Genomic DNA, 13,619 nt, shown 5'->3' with positions numbered 1-13,619 from the left:
ACCTGTATAAAACGCCTGGATGTAGCATCCAAAGAGCTCAGGCTATGGGTTTGGGGAGGCACTACCATGTATTTCTAGATGGTAGTGCTGCTATTAGAATATATTTTTGTTTCCAATTTAAAAAGTGTACTAAGTGTAGGTAAAAGCTTAATAGTACCAGGTGATTGAGCGCTCCATTCTTGTGACAAAGCACCACAAACCAGTATCTCAGGTATGCTTTGTCCTGGAGGCAGACTGTCAAGCTACAGTACATGGCAATGTGTGGTAATAATACACAGGTCCTAGCAGAAACTGCATGTGCTAAGCAATCATGATATTTTTGGGATTAATGTCAAATATTGTGCTAAACACTAAGAACATTTAATAAATATTTTTAAGAATGATGTTTATCAATTCTGGAAATGGCTAAGGATACAGTCCACTTCTTTCCACAATAAGAAGCGAAATACAGTATTTGTATGCTGCATAAACAGAGAATTCAATCAATCGAGATATTTACCACTGTTCCCGAACATGGTCCTCAAGGCACACTAACAGGCCAGGTTTTAAGGATAGCCATACTTGAGCACATGTGACTTAATTAGTTCCTCAGTTATTTTTATTTAACCGTCTGTGCTCAGTCATTGATATCAATAAAATCTGGACTGTTAGTGTGCCATGAGAACTTAGGTTGGAAAAATATATACCTTAATTATAGAATAAAATTATTTTCAGAGAGAACGTATAGATTTTGCTTGAGAATGCCTATTTCACTATACATACATGCTATTGATATGAAAAGGAGCTGTCATGTTAATATATGTGGTAAAGCCAAAAGAAACGCCATTTATACATGTCAAAAGAACGTTATTATTGACGACATTATCCTGGCATTGCAGAAAAAAACACGTTGCTTTACTACACAATAATGTTTGACCATTGTATTTGCATTTAATTACAGCTGCACTCAATTACATTTGAGGGTTTTTAGCGTGAAAGACTTGTTTTGTGGATTCGTCCCTACAAACTACTGTAGAAGTTTCCAACATTTCCAATATTGGAATGAAACTCCTATGTCGGCATATTGATTAAAACTCTGATAATAATGCAACTAGGGGTACCTTTTAAAATTCTTGAAAACATTTGACAACATTTACTTGAATTAAATAAGAACATATCCAAATTTGCTATTTATTTTCTGCTTTATTTTTTGCTTTATTTTTTGTTTTGATGTGTGGCACCGGTAGATTTAACAATCTCCCTTGCCCACCTATGGTCTCAACTGACATTTTGCATCACATCTTTTAAATTGTCTTGCTTTAAGGTAGCTGAAGACTGCATAAGCCTAAAGAATGCTAAGGCTCTTAGCTTGGGGCATTGGACGTTTATAAGAGTTGCAGGGTTAATGTTCTTCATTGAGTTGACAGTCTGTCACTTCTAGTCAGGTGTAGTGATCTATGAGATTTGTTTAATTAGTTAGGTTTAAGCTAAAATGCGCAAAACATTTTGTGTCAAAATTTTCAATGTCGACCTTTCGAACGTGTTAACTACTGTCAACCTAAGTGCATGTCTATATAGACACTGTCCACCTATTGACCCTAGCACCTGTCGATCTTCTGATTGTAGACCAAGTTATCAGTGCAGATTCAATTTGGTTTTTCCTCTTTCTGGAAAAATCACCCGCCCATCCCTACCTGATGTTTGTTATGTGGTGTGTTATATGTTCAATTTAGATGAGACACAGTGAGGCAGGAAAGCATTACCTGTCAGCGGCCTACAAAGTGGTAGCTGCTAGGCACCTCACTTTTACTGGGCATGTTGTATTGTATCTGCCCTAAAGGAGTAACCTGGGCTTCTTCCTAGTTATTGGGCCTAGTTATACAAAGCTAAGAAAGGGAGCTGCCACCTGTGCAGCTCAGTTTGCGTCAGAGGCATCAGTACTGTAAGCCACAGATTTATAGTATGTAATAATTGGTTAGAGCTGAGAAGCAATGTTTTCTTGACCTCCCAAAAAGATTTCCTTTTAAATAAATGATGCAACCTTTTAACTCCCATTTATTACGTCAGTCATTATTTTTGGTTAAGGTGGGCTAACGTACATGCTAAAAGCCATCAAAGTATAGAGGTCTTATTATATTTTTCCTTCATATCTCATCCACACAATCCCAAAACATATAGCAGCCAGCTACCCTCATCATATTAGTGGTTACAAGAAAATTGACCTGGGTGCCTTTTACACACATTCTGCCAAAAGCTGGGTCTTATGGAAAGTATCAAATCTAAAATCAACCTCATTTTTTCCAAAAGGTTGTATGGTACAGTAACTAGAACAGTATCTAGAAGAGTACAAATAAAACAGTAGATTATTTCAACAGAACACACAAGTGTAGACATAAGCTTCTGTCTGTCAGTCATTCATGGGCATAACTACAATGGGTGCCAGGGGTGCCATAGCTAAGGGGCCCAGAGGCTTAGTGGGGTTTATAAAGTTGCATACTAGTTTTCAAGGTTTGCCTGCTAAGCAGTTGGGTCTGATCAATTGCCCAGCCTGTATTGTGTGACATTCTATTTTCAGTAAGAGGAGTGTGTAGTGGATGCTGTAATGGTAAGGAGGAACTGTAATGTGGCGCCATATGAACTGGAGGGCACTGTAATATGCCATAATCTGATCTGCTCATTGTAATGTGGAGGGCACTATAATGTTACGTAAGAAGAACTGGGGCACTGTAATGTGGCACAGTATGAACAGGGGGCACTGTAATGTGGCATAATATGAATTGGGGACATTGTATCCCATAATATGAACTGGGGGTACTGTGCTGCATTATGTATCTGGCAGCCCTACAATGTGACATAATATAAACTAGGGCACTACTATGGTTCAGAAAATGAACTAGAACACTATTATGGGGTATAAAATGATTAAATGATGTGGAGGGCATATCAAGAAGCATAGAGACAGAGGCCCCTTCAAAGTGTCGCTATGGGGCTCACAAAGTCCTTGTTATGCCCCTGCTGCCATTATTACTCATTACTATTTTTCTCTTTTATTTTTCCTGCATGTTTTAATTAGTTATTTGCACCTTTTAGCCCCCTACCTGCCCAAGCATACTATGTCTCGTTGCCATCCTTATTGTGCCCTGCAATGTGTAATTGCTATTTTTCTTTCCCCATTGCAGCTCAGTGCCCCTTGTTCCACCTGGCCTCTTGCTGGGCCATCCTGCTGGGCACACTTCTGCTATGGTCAGAAAGAAAGTATGGTTATCCACTTGGGTGTGTCGAAAAAAACCTTTTTTTGTGGATCAAATTCTAATAGTGCAGAAAAGTTGCCTCTTTGGCCAATCAAACCATATAGAAAATTTCAACTCTATCGGTTAATATCTTCTGTCGAAATCAGAGGCCTATTCGGACCTGCGCTTGTGACTGCTGTCAGTCACTCCCACCTCACCAGTCAAATGGCCCCGCGGTGGCTGTAGAGAGACTGAAATGCCGCCGCACTACACACCGAGTTAGAGACGTTTTAGGACCTGCACTTGTGATTACCATCAGTCACACCTCCCGCCAGCCTTTTAGCCCCGTGGTGGCTGTAGAGAGGGTGAAACGCCACCGCACTACACGCCGGGGTTAGAGACCTGTGCTTGCAACTTATGTTTGCCACCTGTGACTGCCAGCACATACTGTATCTGCCTCGTTGTCATTCTCTGTTGAGGAATTGTGTTTTCACGAATCTGTGGCAATAGTAATCAGGTGTTCTTGGAGATAGACAGGCTTTGTCCTGCTTGCTACTACTTAATGTGTACTGTACTTGTGTGATTATTTCAAGTAACCATGGCTCTTTCCATATTTTCATTAAGCCAAATGTTTTATTGCCCCCTGTTTGGCAATCCAAAAGATTTAGGGGAAAATGTAATGGGGTCCGGGATGTCAGCGAAGTTTGCCCATATTTTTAAAGTGACAATAATATACAAGTCAAAAAACAGGTTGGTTTTGCCTTGTAAATGATTGCCGCTTTTAAAATACGGGCAATCTCTGCCGAAATCCTGGACCTCTGAAAACGCGGACCATATTACCCTCTCAGCTTCCCACTTATGAGGACGTCCTTAGATGTTGTTTATAAGAAAGACAAAGTCTGGGTATTGAGAGTAGTGGAAACAAGGAACCACAATTTTCGGTGATTGCCTACAGAGTAGCAAACAAAGTGAATAGTATTTATGAAAAAGCATCTATTCCTTCTGTCTCTTTCACACACATTGTACTAATGTATTGCAGAATACCACAATAAATACAGGATAGTAAAAAGGGTATTGTACAGTGCATGTAGAAGCCCAGCTCTTCTGACGACTTTAAGGCAAATGCACGCAAACATTGCGGCCTGCAAGTGGAAAGATTTTCAGTCTTGCTCTTGTCCGAAGGATCGGAAAGTTCTTTCAAAGGAGTAGGTGGACTAGTGGGGCGACCTGGAGGTGTTGATGTTTCTGAAATGGAGACACTTCTTAAAAGATCAGTTTGTCACGAGGAGATACTCCAAAGAGAGGCCAAGGTTGCAAGGGGACAAGATGAAGCTTCATACTCCCAAATATTTATCAATGAACTTGAAAGGAAAAGAGCATTCGGAAAGTGAATCGTTCAATAGTGACCAGTCATACTCAACATCATTAAGTCTTAAGGGGAAGTCTTCCATGACTCAAATGCGAGTTACAGTAAGTTGAAGGAGATGGCACTTACCTGCCAAAGATTTGGTGTGAATGACAGAGATGCACTATTTCTGTGCTTAAAGATGTCAATCTAATATCCACGGATTCTCCCAACCTCATAACAGATAAAAGTAAAATTAGACGAGAGAAACAAAAAGGTATGAGAATAGTTGAAGCACAACAAAATACTTGGCAGGATGTAATGGCATCCAAGATCTCCGGAGGTGCGGGATGCCGGCCGATCTCGGACATTTGTTTAAAGGGGCATTTACTTACAAGGCAAAAGCATTTCTTCTATGCCTCTTTAACAAAAGTCCAAGATCAGCCAGCATTCCGCACCATTTCATCCCATCCACTGTTTCACTGAAAGCCTTATACTTTGACGGTCGAAAGGATGACACCCTTGCTCAAGTGAAACAAGGAGCGAAATTCTACCAACACTCTATCAAGGAGGAGCTTATTTCCGTTTTATCTGAGCCTGCATCCAAATACATTTGCGACAGCATACAAGAAGTTTTGATTCGAGAAGGAGGTACAGAGGAGCTTTTAGTCATAGGTTGTGACGGCACAGTTGTCAACACGGGAGGGAACGGGAGTGTCATTTGACCACTTCAGTGAACTTCTATTTCAAAGTCTCTTTGAAGTCATGGATAGGGTTCACATCTGGCCTGAAGTAATTCACTGTGCCTGACGTTTCAAACCTGTTGTGAATCTCTTCCAGTAGCATGTTACGAAGAAACTGATTGTAGCTTACCTGATATTTCGTCGGCAGATCTGAGCAAGAATCAGAAATATTTGTTTGAAATCTCAAGGGCGATTCAGTCTGGCACTTATCCGCGTGACCTGAGCTGTTGTGTTCCTGGTAGTCTTAACCATGCTCGCTGACTGACCTGTGCAGAGCGAATATTACACTTGTATATATCTACTGAAAGGCTCTCTGCCAAATTGAAAGATATCACAAAGAACTTACTTTACGTTTACGTTCCAATGTGGTTCAAATTAAGGCGTAACAGCTCAATTAAGGATGGACCAAGGCACTTCTTCGAGTTTATCCAGCGGACTTGTTACCTACACCAGAAGTACTTATGTATTGTTGACGCTTCAAATGCCCAAATGCTTTCTTCGCTGTCCCGGAAAATTTGCTTTTAACCATGATGACAGAGGAGAGGCTCAAAGGGGGTAATTCAGACCCGATCATAGCAGTAAATTTGTTAGCAGTTGGGCAAAACCATGTACACTGCAGGTGTGGCAGATATAACATTTGCAGAGAAAGTTAGAATTGGGTGGGTTATTTTGTTTCTGTGCAGGGTAAATACTTACTGCTTTATTTTTACACTGCAATTTAGATTTCAGTTTGTACACACCCCACCCAAATCTAACTCTCTGTGCACATGTTATATCTGCCCCCCCTCGCAGTGCACATGGTTTTGCTGACAAATTTGCTGCTACGATCAGGTCTGAATTACCCCCAAAGTTCGTTTAGAAGCATTAAGTAAAATTTTGGAACCCCGAAGGACTGCCGCTGGGATGTTCTGCTGAAAATCAGTTTCTGTGCTGCTGATTTCCACCACAGAAGGATCGATTGGTCCTCCGTTCAGATTTTGACTCCAACAGTTCTCAAGAACGTACTGAGCCAGAAGCTGAAAGAAAAGTTGTTGGGTGACCATGGGTACGGAAACTTGGAATTCTCCTCCTATCCCTGTCACACTGTTGCAGTGTAACATTTAGTGAAGCTCATTACAGAAGTGTTCGCTCAATCCTGCAGCAGTGATGCAAGGGATGGCTTCATTTGTTGCACATTGTTATTCCGACAAACAGCCCCAATGTTTTACAAGAGCAAGTATCCTCTGTAAGAGAGGCTGTTAGTGCTAGATGGTATGGTCTTAAGTAGAGCTATGTTTTTTTTTCTGTAATAAAATGTGTAAAATAAATATGAAAAAATTAAAAACAAAAAAAAGAAACAAATGGAACTCAACGTGCAGCCACCTCCGTGTGGTGGGTTCTGGTCCATTTTGTTATGTTAAAAAGTGGGCAAAGAACTGAACACATGGCAACCTTATCTCGTAAGCTTGGATGGAGCTTTGAGAAGGAGGTCGGCTAGGTATGGGATGAGCAATCACTGACAGGACCTTGGTAAACACTCTGGGTGCTCTGAACGGTAAGGCTCTGAACTGAAAAAAGCTCCTGTTGTATCGCAAACCTGAGGAAAGCCTTGTGGGGTTCCCATTTTGGAATGTGGAGATATGCATCCTTGATGTCCACAGATATCAAAATCCTTAGGTTCAAAGCTCGCAATAAATGAGTTGATCGACTCGATCTTGAATCGATAATAATCAAGAAATTGAGTTAGTGATTTCAGTTCAGGATTGGCATTACCGAACCATCCGGTTTTGGTACTACGAAAAGATTGGAATAGTAACCCTTCTTTAGTTGGAGCGGTGGTACCGGCATCAACAATGCTGATTCAACTAAGGCTTGTATTGCACCCTGAAGGGCTAAATGTTTTGCCGTTAGAACTGGGAGACTCATAAAAAATATTCTGGGCGTTAAAAACTTTGAACTCTTGCCTGTATCCCTTGGATAGTACATTGTGAATCCACGCATTGTCTGATATTTGGAATCAGGCACTTTGATAATTTTGAAGCAGTGCTCCCACTGTATTTGCTCCATGGTGGGAAGGGAGACCGTCAGGCCACGGTCTTTTCTGCAGGTTTTGGCACCGAGCAATAGCTGGCTGCCTGCCGCAAGCTCTACCTCGTAGGGGCGGGGGTGTAGGTCTTTTGAAAAGTTTGAGTGGTACGAAAGGAACGAAAGAAGTTCCAGCATTAGAGCGCACAGGCGTGGGGCAAGTGTCGGCAAGGAAGTAGATTTTCCACATGTTGCCTGTGAAATCAACCTATCCAGTTCCAAAAAGAGTTTCACCTGTAAATGGAATTGCCTCTGCAGCTCCTTTAGATTCTGCTTACCATAATCGTAGCCAACGGGCTCTTCTGGCCACAATAGTTGATGCTGAGATCCTCGAATTAACTTGACCGAGATCTGTAGCAGCTTCTCCTAAATACATAGCAGACTCCTTAATATGTTCTGCTAGAATAATTACCTCTTCCACGGGAACTTCTTATAAGTCTCTAATCAACATAGTGGCCCAGTGTTCCACTGCTTTGTTCACCCAAGAACTAACCAAAGCTGGTCTAAGTGAAACACCTGCTGTCGAATAAATGGATTTTAACATGGTGTCCAGTTTTCAGACAGATGGGTCTTTCTAATAAGTTGTGCCCGGAACAGGCAATACCGTCTTTTTTGACAACCAGCAGAGAGTAATCTACTTGAGGAAACTTTTCCCATTTATCCGTCAGTGACAATGGAAACAGGTAATTAATTAGGCACCTTTTTGGCATCTGAAACCGCTTGTCTGGGTTTTTCCAGGCCTCTTGTCAGCTGATCATCAAATTTCTTAGAAAAGGGATAAGTGACCGATGATTGCTGTTTTCTTCCAAATAAGGCACTGTCTGACAAGTCTGGCGTCACAGTCTCGGAAATTTGTAAAACTTGCCTCACTGCTAAGATAAGAGGTTCAACCCCCTGAGAAGATTCGGGAGAAGCTACGTCATCAGTAATCTCACCCAACTCACGCTCGTCCTCCTCCGCCTCATCTAGAGAGAGGGGTTCCTTCCCCAATTCACCTGATTGAAGAATCTGTGGTACTGGACGTTTCTTTAGCTCTCAAAGATGTCTGGGGCCATTTGTTGGACGTAACTAAACGTTTCGTGAGACCCTGTACCGACCTGGCAAGCCCTGCAAACCAAGGTGGTTCTGTGGAAATGGAAGTAAATCATTTGGAGGAACCACTCTAACAGACTCAAAAGTCTTCCGCAAAGTAGCCAATTCAGGATGTAGTTGTTAAATGGTTCCTGTGAGAGCTACTGCCCAGGGGGGAATATTAGCGTCTAGAGAAGGACTAATTGATGCGACCTCCGAAGCACATGCTTCACACAGGGAGGAATCGTCTATGTGGGTTTTTTTATAACATTTTGCACTGACAATTACTTTTGCGACGCCTTATTTGCTGGTCCCTTGCCTGCCATTGTAAAGGACAGAAGAGACACGCACACACACATGCACCAGCACCCTCAATTAGTAAAACAGAGAGAGTAAGGAATACTGAGGCAGAAGGATAGAGGGAGCTATAGTTTTTCTTACTCCCCTAAAATAAACTCCGGCAGCCACCAGCCTGTCTATTGTGTGCAGGCTCTGAATGTTCTGGCAGTTTGACTCAGTGTGTACCTGTCTCTGTGGAGAGTAGAGGAAACAGTGTTGCATAATCACATTGCCTAGCTGTGGGAGCCCGCCTGGAGTGATGGACAGGCAGAAAACCTGCCAACTCCACCTCCCTCCTTCTATATTCCATCTCAGCTCGGAGCCAAGCGCCATCTTGAGTGGAACTTCACTTGTGTAGTAGTTCGTCTAGCACATCTGTAGTATAGTGCTTGTCAGACCGCGCTTTCACGGCTCACATATATTTCCGTGCAGCTGCGCGTCCTATACTTAGTGTGGCATTGTACCTCTTGAATGGAGGTGAGACTGCGCTTCCAAGGCTCCCATATACTCTCCTGCAGCTGCACGCACTGTGGGGCAGATTTATTAAGCTTGGTGAAGTGATAAATTGCCAGCCAGTCAGCTCCTAACTGTCATTTTTCAAACCCAGCCTGTGACATGGTAGTTAGGATCTGATTGGCTGGTCCTTTATCACCTTCCACTTTATCACTTCACCGAGCTTAATAAATCTGCCCCTGTGTTACCAGTGCGGCGTGCAGTGTGTACTGGCAGGAGATCGCTCTGTGAGGGAGGAGGGAGCCTGACCATTGCACACTCCGCATCTTACTGATCGCGGGCGCTGGGTGTAGTGGAGAATACACTCATCCTTTTCTCGTTCCCAGAGCCCCAGGAGTATGAGCAGTCAGTTGTATGAGAGACAGTGCTTCCCATATAAGCACTGAATCTCCGCTGCAGCTTGTCACTGCTGAGTGGAATCTGGACCCCACTTCTCAGTTAAGTGGCGAAGGGTCTCCCGAGGCAGAGTGCTTCTCAATCAAGCACTAATAAGGAGAAAAAAATGAATAAATTAAAATAAAGAAAACTGAGCAGGAGCTCAGTCAATGTGCTCCCTCTGCACAAATTATAAACTGGAGGATGATGACGGAATAGTGCCCAGCTCCCTGTATCCACCATTTATACCCCAGCGTCTACTCTATGTGCCAGTGTCCCCTAGTGGCTGAATGAAAAATAATAACTTACCCCTCCTGCAGTCCTGCTCCATCTCTCCACATGCTTCCATACAGTGAATGGCTGTCAACACTCTAATTGGTGGATAACTCCAGCCATTCACCAATCAGCATGCTGACAGCCATTCACTGTATGGCTGCAGGCTGGGAGGCAGGCAGAGAATGCTGCCTTGGCACTCTGTGTTATTCACAATCATAGGAGCCGGGCAGCATTCTCTACCTGCCTCTCAAGAAGCTACATAGGCATGGGGAAAGGTCTTATTCCCCAGGCCAAGACCACCTCTGCGAAGTCCCCTAGAATTGTGGTCCTGGGCAGCTGCCCAGTGTTGTACTGGGGCATGAAGGGCCCACTGGGGGAATGCAGTAATATGGGGCCCTTGTTTATGGATGTGGTCAGCTGCAACAAAGTTTGGCTAACAATTAGAGAGTGCATGGTCTGGCCCCCTTGATAGATAAATATATATATTAAATACTGCTAGTGCATGCATGATAATGTACCAAATAAGTAATGGCACTGCACTGTAGAAAATGCACCATAGCGCTGTGCAGTAAAAGGTAACATACTGAATGTATAATGCATAATTCAAGTGCACAGTCTGGAACCAGAATCCTAAAAGAGGCGGCGAATCCCCAGGCAAGTGGGTCCACCAGTGGTTTCCCCTGTATCCCTGTGGGTCTTTCCAACCCTGAGTGAGTCCATACGTTAAGATGGCCCTGCAAAAATCTGTATGTCCTCACACCACTGATTTTCAGGGAACTATAGTTTACATACAGTGTTATCTCTCAATTTTAAAATTCAGTTCTCATCTGGGATTGTAACACAAATGTTGTGAAACACACTTGTTGGAAATGACTGGGTACTTCGAATAATTGTGATATTTTTTTTCTACCATTATTCCAGGAGATCTTGAAGGAAAAGTTAAATGGTTGAATAAGTCCCAGAAATTCAAGCAACTCCAGGATGTTATTGTATGGCCCTACTTATGGGAGAGAGATAAAAGATTCTTCATACCAGAGGTATTTCCGTGTTGTAATTAGTCATATTTAATATCTAGCATGCTATACATTTTTATACAAGAACTACTCGTAGTCTACCTTTTAAAAAATGGACATCAACACAAAATGTATTTATTCGTTTTTATTCAGTAGGGTCACCACATACAGTAGTAACAACATTCTCCAAATGGGATTCATATGGATGAGCAGTAGATGAAACGGAAAAGAGACAAGCAACCAATCAGAGTATGAGTGGCAATAGCAGCACAAAGTATTTCAGTCAAACTAACTATGGCAAGTCCCGTGTAGTTAAACTTAAAGTTGGAGGGGCTAGGTCAAAATATAGCCAACATGGTAATGTAACAGCCACCGGGATTTGTTTATAGACACCCACCAGAGCCTTCTCGGCTGCATACACATTTGCAGCATCGACGCAAATCAGGCAAACATTGAACTCCTGAGTGAGTTTATGGTTGCTCAGAATGACTGATGCAACTGAAATGCTGGAGACATGTTTCTTGCCTACAGGTTCAAAGTTAGTGGATGATACAACCCCTGAAAACAACCCTGATTACCTCCCACAGAACGGCCACTTTCTGTCAGTTATGGTCTATGGAATCCCTTAGATGCTTGACTGAAGAGGTCTTCTGGTACAATGCCCGATGGGCTCTGTCCAGTATAGGTTACTGTTCTTATCTAATGTCTGCGGCAGTGGATGTTTAAAGAGACCACAAATATAAGCCAAGAATGTTTGTGAGTCTATCAGTTCTAGTATCCCTTTAATTGTGACATTATTTCTGTAGCTGAAATTGTCCATGTCTTCTATTCTGGATTTTGGATCTTCAGTATCTGAGTGAAACGATGAAGGCTCCTCTTCAACTGTCTGCTAATAATTCCAAATATTTTGGGATACGGGAGCCTTGAATATATTTACAACTGCATTTATTTAGGTATATAACACACTTATCACTTCACACATCACATCTGTGATTAGTTTAGATGTCTGTGGAGGCAAAATAAATCATTTGTTGGTTCTGGACTCTGTGAATAATGTAGGCCCACATGTCAGCTGTTATTTTGGTTATATGTACAGTATATGCTTATTTGATGTAGGCCATATCCAATCCTAAAGTAAGGACTAAAGGAGGGCTGTGGTGAGGTTAACCATCATTATGTTTAATGGAAACTACCATTCCAAATCAACTAGCAGTATTATTCTCTTGGAGTATGGAGAGCCTTGTAACTCCAATTGGGTACTTTTTGGCTTCATGGGTTAAATATTGATGAAGAACTTTAATGTGTACCTCCACTGTTTGCACACCCTGCCAGCAGCAACCTATGCAGTGCACCCCAGATGGTTGCCTGGGATGGTTCCTCCGCGGGCAGGATGTACTTCATGTGGATCTTTCTGTGCAGGGTATAGCATACTACTACACACGTGTCAGTTTTCCCATACATATGCATTCTGCCCTTGTATGGCTCACCTACCACAGTGTAACCTCCGTAGTGCACCCAACATGGCTGTCCCACTTGGTACACCTGATGCTTTTGTTGGCACCCTATTTTGAGTGTTAGGATGCTGCAGTCACCTCATTTTGTGTCATCTCTCTAGGGGTAGACTGTTCCACCAAAGGTAATCCTACGCAGTGCGCCCTAGATGGCTGCCTCACCTTGTACCTTGTGAGGGTGGAATACACAACCCGTGGAAGTTATTACCCAAAATGCCTACCCCAATCCTGAATTATGCTTACTGAGTGCTCTAGAGTTTCTTTTTATGTCCGTGTGGCTTGTCTCTTGCTGTATTAATTAAATCTTCTGTATTATTGTTTTTGATGTCTGTAAAGCACCTTGAGTCCTGTTAGAGAAAGAGCACTATATAAATAAAATTGTTGTTATTATTATTATTATTATCATTTTGTAACAGTCCCCGTGTCATTAAATCTGTGGCGGTAGATACATTAGCAGTTTCCCTAAAGAGAGGTCATATGGCAGGAATTTTATTTTCATATTTATGTTGGTCAATCTGTTTTGAGTGACGTATTATTTCTTTTGCTGTGCGGTCACAAGTTGTCGACTGTGTCCAGGGTCTCTTTGTTGCACTAATATTTTCTTCTTGTTTTTGGAGTCTTATTTCATTTGCGTCCCAGATACTGTAGCTTGAATAAGGCTGGACTTTGGCCAGGTGATTGTTTTGTGTGGGCCAAACTTGTCTGGGCTGTGGCCCCTGTGTATTAGATTCTCTGAAACCTAAATTGGACTTTAGAGTTAGGCCCAAACCCACAGGCATTATTAAGATCCTCCATCACACTGGGGAACAGATCTAGGGCTAGATGCATCATCGTTTGGATGGACAGTGATAAATTATCAGCCAATGAGCTCCTAAAAGCTGATTGGCTGGTACTTTTTCTTTCTCCTTTGTATCACTTTCCAAGCAATGATGCATCTAGCCCCTAATCTGGTTTCCTAGTCTGGTGACTGCTGCATTGTCCCATGTAGGTCAATGCTCAGCAGATTTGAGCTGTCTAAGGCTTTGAGGCAGACTTTAGATTGTAGTTTTCTGCCCTCCAGACTTACAGAGGAAAGGTCTAAACCCACAGGGCATAGCAGGATTTGAATTCTGGAGTATTTCTAGGTAAATGATTGATATTTGAATAGACTGATTTAGCTG

General features: G+C 42.4%; 1 protein-coding gene across 3 annotated transcripts in view; it reads left to right on the top strand.

The window, feature by feature from the left end:
* Positions 1-13,619, top strand: part of PLEKHG7 (pleckstrin homology and RhoGEF domain containing G7) — a 355,229-nt gene that overhangs the window by 304,727 nt on the left and 36,883 nt on the right. For all 3 annotated transcript variants that reach the window (XM_063927631.1, XM_063927630.1, XM_063927632.1), the window contains one exon: positions 10,857-10,972. In XM_063927631.1, coding sequence (XP_063783701.1) covers positions 10,857-10,972 — 116 coding nt within the window. The remainder of the gene's footprint in view (positions 1-10,856; positions 10,973-13,619) is intronic.

Source organism: Pseudophryne corroboree, chromosome 6, assembly GCF_028390025.1.
Source record: "Pseudophryne corroboree isolate aPseCor3 chromosome 6, aPseCor3.hap2, whole genome shotgun sequence".
Taxonomy (NCBI): Eukaryota; Metazoa; Chordata; class Amphibia; order Anura; family Myobatrachidae; genus Pseudophryne; species Pseudophryne corroboree.
Note: the sequence above shows the minus strand (reverse complement) of the source record. Positions and strands in the feature narration are given on the sequence as shown.